This window comes from Melospiza melodia, chromosome 10 (genome assembly GCF_035770615.1).
Source record: "Melospiza melodia melodia isolate bMelMel2 chromosome 10, bMelMel2.pri, whole genome shotgun sequence".
Lineage (NCBI taxonomy): Eukaryota > Metazoa > Chordata > Aves > Passeriformes > Passerellidae > Melospiza > Melospiza melodia.
Window position 1 is genome coordinate 27,297,456 of NC_086203.1, and position 9,151 is coordinate 27,306,606.

General features: G+C 43.5%; 1 protein-coding gene across 12 annotated transcripts in view; it reads right to left on the reverse strand.

The window, feature by feature from the left end:
- Positions 1 to 9,151, reverse strand: part of FOXP1 (forkhead box P1) — a 377,541-nt gene that overhangs the window by 27,988 nt on the left and 340,402 nt on the right. For all 12 annotated transcript variants that reach the window (XM_063165022.1, XM_063165025.1, XM_063165020.1 and 9 more), the window contains one exon: positions 3,357 to 3,440. In XM_063165022.1, the coding sequence (XP_063021092.1) occupies positions 3,357 to 3,440 (84 nt within the window). The remainder of the gene's footprint in view (positions 1 to 3,356; positions 3,441 to 9,151) is intronic.

Sequence of the window (9,151 nt, forward strand, 5' to 3'; positions counted from 1 at the left end):
ATTTTCATTATAAAACTGGGTGTTTTTAAAGGGGATCCTAAGCACTGCCCCAGTTCCTGGGATGTTCCCCTGCACCCCAGACCCCCTCCTGGCTGCCCAACAGCCCCTGGGGAGCAGCACCAGACACTGAGAGCACCTCCCTGCCCACACAGTCTGCCAATGATTTGGGCCACCACCACTACGCCACACAGGAATGTGCTTAAATCTCATCGACTTTAGTAGGACTAGAGAGCTTTACTGAGCAGATTTCTTGGTGGGCTGAAATACAGGGGCCACTCCACCACCCCTGCCAAGCTCAAAATTACTGCAAAGAGCTAAAGACACCCAAAGCTGGGGATGGGGTGGAAGGACATGGATAAATCAGACAAGCAACCCTTCCCCAGAGCTGAGTGAGTTTCGAATTGATGCACAACCCTCAAGAACTTGGCTGTGGTCCAACTGGTCCAGACTGGTCCAACATCACACACTCAACTACTGTCTGAAGCCCAGAAGGCAAAGATGGCACAAGTGGTCAGTGTGGATTACAAATGGCACATAGTTAACACAGATGCTCATGTACCTTCTTACCTGCCAGTAACAAAATAGTTTAAAACAAGCATCAAGATCCTTTAAGCAGAATAAAAACATTTTCTCAGCCATGAAAAGGCTGTAATTTTAAATCCAAACTCACTGCTATGTTTGGATTTGCAGACGCTTTTTCCTTTAAAATCACTAAGTACTGTAATATATTAGTTCTAACACACACCTTGCATTAGTTACGTTGGCAGAAAAAAAAATTAATTACTGGATGTAAAGACTACTTTGCAGTGCAATAATGGTCATCAGATCTTTTTACCAAAGTCCTATCCCACTGAGTTGAAAGGACCAGGGTCTAGCAGAGTCTATGCAATGTCTGTGTATTTTTTTCACTAGGAAAGCACAATTTATGCAAAACACTATACTTCTACATTTTATAATTAATTTTCAAATGCTTCACCTATACATATTTTAATAATTTCTGATTTATCAGATGGTATCTATAATAAATTTTTCTATATTTCAATAAATGAAAAGAAGGCAGTTTCAATCCAACAACAGAGTGCCACACAATATAGGCCTGTCAGGCACCAATTTTTACTTCTAACATGTAAGTTAAAGGATAAGGAATTTATAATGCTGCCTGTGAACGAAACCACTTTTCATACACAAATGTGATCTTTTTTTTTTCCAAAGGGTAATACAACAGTACATTTACATAAACTAATCCAAACAATCTATGTATTTGACAATGGCAAACCTCACACAGACTGCCTATTGTTGGTTTACATCTTGGAGTTCTTTATGTTGGCTTGTAACACTGCTCTAGCTGTCAAAGGTTTGACTTGGACTCTAAATAAATGGTTATAGAAGTGCTGTGCAGCGATATTGGACTTCTTTGCAAAAGAAAACCTGCTGTGTATGAATTCAAAAGCTATTAATTTTTCAGTCAAAAATATTCATGCCTATTTCTTTTAATAAAGAAACACTGTGCTGAGCAACTGAGAGATAATGTTGACTAGTGGTACAGAATTTTCAATAGAGCAGTTAAAAATAAATTTAGTAGGAGGTCCCCAACAAAGCTATAATTTTCCAGAATGTAAAACATTTTTAATACTAATCAAGACAGCCCTTTTCCCCCTGCGTTCACAGGTTTTTCTCCTGTGCTTTTCCCTGTTTATTAGCTGTTAACACTAATCTTCATGGCGACACCCTGGTATCTCTGCAGCCTACGAGACCCTCCAGAGCTCCCTGCCCTCGGCGGCCCGGCATCGATCACCAGCAGCCCTGCCAAACACCGCTCGCCTTCTGATGATTTCCTCCCTTCAGTTTGTAATCCTTCCTCCTGAGGGGCACTGCTGTTATGAAAGGCCTCAAGGCAGAGTGCTTTGAGACTCCCAGATTATTCCGCTGTTTTAATTTTTAATCCAGTAAGAGCTATAGAAACCAAACCTCCTCCCCGTTCTGTTGGGTCTACACACTTTGCCAACAATGCGCTGAAGCATTTGCATTCGGGCTGGGATGGATGTGAGGAAATAGAAGAATGCTATTTTTATAGACACTGCCAGTAGTTTCTACTCTAGAGGGCTGGTGTCCACCAGACCAAGCAATTTTAGGCATCTCAACAGCTTAAATGGAAGGGTTTGGACCTACCACTCAACTCTCTCCAAAAAGGCAAGGAAGTCTCCCGTTGACTATGACATCTACTCCAGTGTTACTCAATAGCCTGCAATTTTCTATCTAGTAGCCTCCCTATGCACTTCTGCAGCCATTTATTTCCAACTACACGGAAACTGAGAAATCCTTTTCTAGTAAAAATGTGTGCGCGAAGTGTTTAATGATTTTATGTTCTCTATCTCTGTAATGTGTTCTGTTTCAGACATTAATTTTGTCTACCAACTGCATCTTGGCAGGCTACCATATTTGCTGGGTTAATAGTCTGACTCCTTTTTATTTCTATCACCATAAATCACACATATATGGGTGTGTGTTTGCTTTATTTATAGAAAAAAAATCAGTCAAAACAGATAAACCAATACTTTGTCATTATGCTGCATCATTGCATATTGATTAAAATTGCTGGTACTAACTATAGATTGTCAACGCTCAATTAATTTTCACACAATGACTCAAAGCAAAATCAAATAAAGCCAGTGTACCTTTAAATCTTACAAATCTTAAAATCAAGAAGCAAAGCACTCTCTCCATTTTGAATAATCATTGGAAGCTCCCAGGAACACTTTCAGCATTAAGAGGCTGATAGAAAACAACAGCTGAAGAAGAGTCATTACAGTCAGGGAAGGAGATGAGGGATTTTCCTGGGTTTGGGGGTAACCAGGAGTTCTCTTGGGCTGCAAAGCCACTTGCTTCCCCTACTCCCCCTTCTTCAAAGAGCAATGTGGGGTAGAGGAGGTTTCCCTTCTCAGTTTCAACAGTATAAAACCCGATATCGGGTAACCGTGATTATCATCAGAACATGCAGTTAGAGTCACTTCTACAGTAAATGTCTGTCAGACTGGGAGAAAGCAAAATAAATATACTACATATAATTTAATTACAACTCCTTCCTAACACTTCCTAAGATTTCATCCAAGTCAGACTGATGCAAAGTGACTAACATGAGGCCAGAAAAAGGCCCAATGCATCAGCTTTGGAACCAAACTGGACTCTGAAACTCCCTGAAGAGAGGGGGATGACAAAACCTGACTGCACTTCCCATCTCCTCCCCACACCCGGTTCTGAAATGGGCCAGGCTCCACAGGGTGGGCTCCAGTGGGGAACAGGAAAGAGAGGTTTGTTGTGAGGTTTGGTTTTTGCTTTCAGGACAGCTCAGTACTTACGGGCTGAGGGGTGGCTTTTGGTTCAGTTGACTTCACATGCAGGTGTGTCATCATGGCTTGCAGGCGCTCTTTATCTTTAGCAAGCTGGAAGGGGAGAGAAAGAAAAAAATATCCTCTGTTAGTCGTACAAATAAAACCCAGCCTCTGCTTATTCCTAATTAAACAGCTGGCACCGAGGCATGAGACAGAAGAGTTTTATTGCTGAGTAGTTTGGAAATTGTATATGGGCTATTCGTGAGGTAAAGCCAATGTGTGGTGCTGGGTGTCACCATTTCCCAAAGCAAAATGCATTAGCCCTCGAGTGAGAAGAGCTAGACCTGCTGGCACCAAGAGCTTCACTCCAGCCTTGACAGCTAAAAGACAACAGTGAATCATGTTTATTAACCAGCCCCACTCCAGCTCGGGAGGCTCAGCACAAGGAAAGCAAGGCAGCGGGTCTAGGATGCGTTTCCTTCTCTCAGAGCACAGAACAAGCGGCACAGATGGGCTGTGGCTTTACGTCAACCACAGGCATTGTGGCACATGCAACGAGCACAGCTGGGGTGGTTAACCACATGAGGCACCTCCACAGGGCTCTGCAGGCAGCCTTGGGTCCAGAAGCACCTTGATTTGACTTGAGAAGGTGGCAGAGTCCTCAGTGGGAAGCAAGGCTGGGCACCTGAGCAGGGCCACCCTGAGCATGGGGCAGGACCTGCTGCGGGAGCTGCCAGCGTCCCTCTGGCTGAGGGCAGTGGGGTGGGAAAGGCTGAAAGCAGCAGTAATCACCCCAAACCACTCATCCCTGAGCACCCAATGCCACAGGACTCATGTTGTCATCCTGTCACATCAGCCACTTCAGGCCCAAGAGTTGGGGTTAAGCCCCTGATCTCAATGTCTCTTGTATTTTATGGCTGAGACCCACACAGCTGGAATCTCTGGATCACTGGTATGCATCCATAGCCTGGTCAGCTTCCCAAAGCACTTCAATGCACTGGACAGACAGTAAATTTCAATATTTTTGGAAACAAGGAATTTTTCTTCAATGTGTGAATGGGACTTTTTTCCAGCTGCTCTTCAAAAAAAAAATTGCAGTGGAAAGATATTAAGAATACTAATGAAAAAGGGGTGTTGTTAATCTGCATGCTGAACATAAAGGTTGCTGCTTCCAAGATGACCTGAATCAGGTTCTTACAAATGCCAGTTTTTGCAGAGCTTAGTTTTGGCGTTAGACAAGCCAGATTCCTGGGGCCAAAAGGAGAACTGTGCTCACATTCCAGCAAAACTTAAAACAACCTGCCCACCTTATCACCATCATCTGTTTGTAGCAGTAAAGTGGGGCTAAGTGTATATAAAAGGAGAGTTGATCATAAATCTCCACTCACAGCCTTATGGCCAAGGTTGTCCTGCTCTTTGCAAGGCGAGGGGTTTGAGATTGTGCCATTATGGGATAAAACTTGGCACTGAAGTTTCCAAGATAGGAATGAAATAAAGGGGAAAATGGTGTCACTACACTTTTCAAATGGCTCCTCTTGTTTTGGTCAAAAACCTCAATGGCAAGAGAGAAAACCTGACACCTACGGCAGATCTCCTGCAATCTCATCCTGATCTGAGCTGGACACTTCACAGGAGAGCTGAGGGCAGCGACAGGCTCTTATCTCAGTGCTGCAGCAGGAACTTCTCCCTCTGAGAGTCCTCTGAGAACCTCTCCAGAGAAAGGAGAGGGCTCACCCTCAGCTGCTGTGCTTCATACAAAACAAATTAAGCCAAGAAATAGCTGTGCTCTCGGCGCAGCTCTGTTGTGCAATCCCTCATTCCTAGCAGTCTCCGGGCACACACGGGCTGCTTGGCGGGGTCATCTGTGCATTAAATTTTGGTCTGCAGGCTACTGCAGAAGAAACAACATCTCGTAGCCAAAATAAATAGAAGGCAGGCACCTGAGAGCTTCCTGTCAGCCCCGGCGCGGCGGCTGGAGGGGATGGCACCCGGGCAGCACAGGGCACACCCTGCCGTGCCTCCTCCGGCCCCCACGGCGAGGGAGAGGGAAAAGGGAGAGGGAAAGGGAGAGGGGCACCTCCCTCCCACTGCCAGGTCCTTGTTTGTAGTGTTTCCACTCATCGTCTCAGCAATGCTTTTAACGCCGAATCTGGTGGATGGAGGTTATTAAAGATCCTCTCGACATTTCAGGCAGACACACGCTAGCATTTTGTCATAGTCTAGGAATTCAAACACTCACCCAGTTAGGCAGGAGTTTAAATTATGAAAAATAGAGGTCTCTCGGTTTCAAAGCGCTGAAGAGAAGTAAAAAAATCTGAAGAATTTCTTTAAACTGTTTTTCCCTTAGGTCAGGAAGCAGTAGTGATATAAAGCTAGAGTGTCACTAGTAGCCCCTCTGGTCAGTGGGGTCAAACAAAAGAAGCCATGGGGGATTGCTCAGCCACTGGTGGAAGCAAATTCTCACTGGTGGCAATGACTGGAGTGTAGATGGTCCAGAAATAGGAATTAATAGTCAACAGGCAGGAAAATGCTCTTGATCTACTGATAATGTTGTTGGGCAAGGACAGTTCTGACACGGAGGGAAGAATCTGCTCTGTACGTGGGCCTGAGGAACACAACACAGTCCCATCTGAAGCTTCCTTCTTTCTTCCTACACCCATTTGGAAAGCTCTGCATGGTGGGAGTTTTCAGACAGCCATCCAGTTCTCCATGATAAACCTCATTTTGTGAGATTTCCTTCACCTCTGGATGTACAATGTGAGTTCCTAACTATGGTTCCACCAAAAATACATCCAGAGTAAGGTACAAGCCCTGCAAATGTGGACACCAAGACACACAGCTTGCCCTGGAGAGGTTAAATTCTAAAACTATACCAGCAGGAAAGGCAGGAGAGGGAAGCACAGAAAGCAGAGGCCACAAGGGGCTTCAGACAAGGCAGTGACCATGGAGCAAGAGGAAAGTCATTAGAAACCCAGGTGATGAAGAAATTGTACGGAGGAAAACCAGACAAAAAAAAAAAAGACAAGAATCAGGAATGGGAAAATGAAAACCCAGTGGGGGCATTCAACAGGAATAGGAGAGCACTTCAGCAGCAGGATTTTGGACAGACCAAGGACAAAGGAGAAGGAAGCCAGTCACAGGCAGTGCAAGAGGCAGCCAAAACACAGCCCTCCCATTCCATGCCTGCTTGGCCTGTGCACTAGCAAGGTTTAGAATCCACTTTTCAAGAGTGTCAATGGATGCTGCAGGAAAAGAGACCCAAGCAGCATTTTCATTGCACTGAAAATGGCCAGCTGCCTTAATTTTCTTCCTTTAGGAGACACTTCTCTAGACTCATCACAGCCCTGTTGCTATCCTGAAATGTGTACCCACTCGAAGGTAGCAAAATGGATATCCTATTCCAGCTAACAGCTAGCTAAGGACAGGGGTATGTTCCTGCGTTTGTGTTTTTCTCAGCAGCACAATCTTCACTATTTATAATGGCAAAAAATGATCTTGTCAAGATGGTTTAAACAAAGCAAAATGTGAGAAGATTTCTACCTTGCCTGTGATTTTTGAAGTATGTTTGTGATGGAAATGCTAAGACCAAACGTCAAGATTTCTGCTAAGGACTATTTGCAATCAAACACAAAACAGATTTGACCTGTTTCTTTCCAAAATGTTGATTAAAATATACTTTAGAAGAAGATTATTCACTTTTCTCTAACGCTGATAAAACCATAATGAGTAAAATAACAGCATAATCAACAAGAACAAAAGGATAGCATTTGGGTCCATCACACTCAAAACCTGAAGTATATCCCTCAGGTGAAATGAATTTGTTTTGATGGAGCTGTACATGCATTAGATGGTGGGAAATGGAGATCTTGCCCATGTAGATCTGGTGCTGGACCCTGAAGCTGGTAATTCCCAGCTGCACTGTAAGGCAAAGCTGCTCACCAGTGCTGCTGATCAGGGGCAAAGGCTGTGGGTCCCTTTTCTATCTAACTCACACAACTCAGTCTGCAGAGGGGCTGTCATCACTCTGCTGGTAACTGCTCCACAGCCTGAGGTCAGCTCAGTGCTCCTCAGACCATGTCACTGGGCACCCCACTGCTAGGCACCACATTCCTGTCCTGTTATGGTTCTGTGCAAAAACAGGCCACAGCCAGGCAAAATAGGGACTGGAGGGCAAATCCTTCCACATGATTAGGGCTTTTCTGAACTATCAGAGGAGTGATACAGGATGAAAGGAGAGGAGAAGAGGGAAGCTGCAGGTAAATTTCAGAAGCTGGATCACCCTCCTCCTGCACCTGTGCTTGCTGGCCAAGCAGAGATGGCATGGCTCTGTTATCAACACTCCTGCCTAATTTAGGCCTCCAGCTCATCCTACCTACGCTGCTTATATAACTGTTAAATCCTTTCTGGTCTCACACCACTTCGAAATTATGGTCTTGTCTTGTGGACCTTATGCTGCCTTCCTTTGCAATGACTCTGAGCATTGGCAGCACTAAATGGGTGTGAAGCTGTAACTATAACTCATTTAGAGCAATTAGCAGAACGCCCTGCTGATAAACCTTTCAACAGTATTGGCATGGGCTTAGGGAGAGGTGGGAACCAAGCCTCTGTCCTGTTCCTGTCCAACACAGGGCATCCTCCTGTAGTTCCATTCCCAGGGAGTGTGGGAGAGAAGGATTAATGCTTTTCAAGATGACTGTAACTGAAGAATCTAGATTTACCTTCAGCCTCAATATTACTGCACCTTGGTGAAAGATTATCTCATTTCTCAGTTTACCAGGAAGACTGTAGATTTCTATTTTTCTTTTCCTAATTCCCAAGAAACTTGTTAAAATAACAGACCATTTCTCATAACATTTTCTGCATGACTCTGATATTTTATGACTGGTAGTTTGATTTTTATAAAACTTGTATTAAAATAGTTTATATTGCTTCAGTTAATAGTGAAAGAGTGTCATGACCAGCGTGTTCCTGAAAGTAAAATTTAGGAAATATCTATGAAAGAAAAAGGGTAATTTGTAAGATAAGAAGATAAAAAGCATTTTTTTAAAAATGCTTATCTTGAAAAGTAACAACAAGAAGTTTAAGTGTGGTTTTGCTGATTTTTCTCTCCAACTATTTGAAGCTATAAATGACTTAACTCAGTAAAATTCCAAATGTAATTATCTTCTGTACTTAGCCCAAGGCTTTCCATATATCTCTACACTGCTGTCTTGCATACAAAATAGGTTTTTCAATAGCTGGTAACTATATAATGTACAACATTGTTTTAATTTCCCCTTCTCTGCTAACCTCTTGCCTACACACAGACACACTGTCACAGCCGCCCAGCTGAGCAGCAAGGTGCAGAGAGACAGAAAGGACTCAGAAGCATTTGGAAAGGCAATTACACAAACAGCTCATACCTTTGCATCACAATCAATATATTCCAATTTACCCCTTTTGGCAGTTTGCAAAAAAATATTATTTTCTACAAACGGCAAAAAAAATAGTAGTAATAATAATAATAATTAATAATAGTAATAATAATAGAACAACATGGAGAGTATTAGTACATGAAAGACGACCAAACAAGCCAGGTCATGCAGCGTTTGGAAATAAACATCAACCATTTCCCCCGTGTAGCAACAACTCCAAATGAAGGGGACCACATTCCCCTCGCCCCCCTCCAGCCCCCCAGGTGGGTATAGAAGCATTAGATACAAACTGATGGCTTTCCAATCAGTCAGCCTGGGTAAGTTTCCTATTTCTTTGCAAGTTATGGTTTAGGAAAGAGGAAATGAAGCTGCAGTTCCTTTTGATGGTTTTTAAAACTACTACAAGAA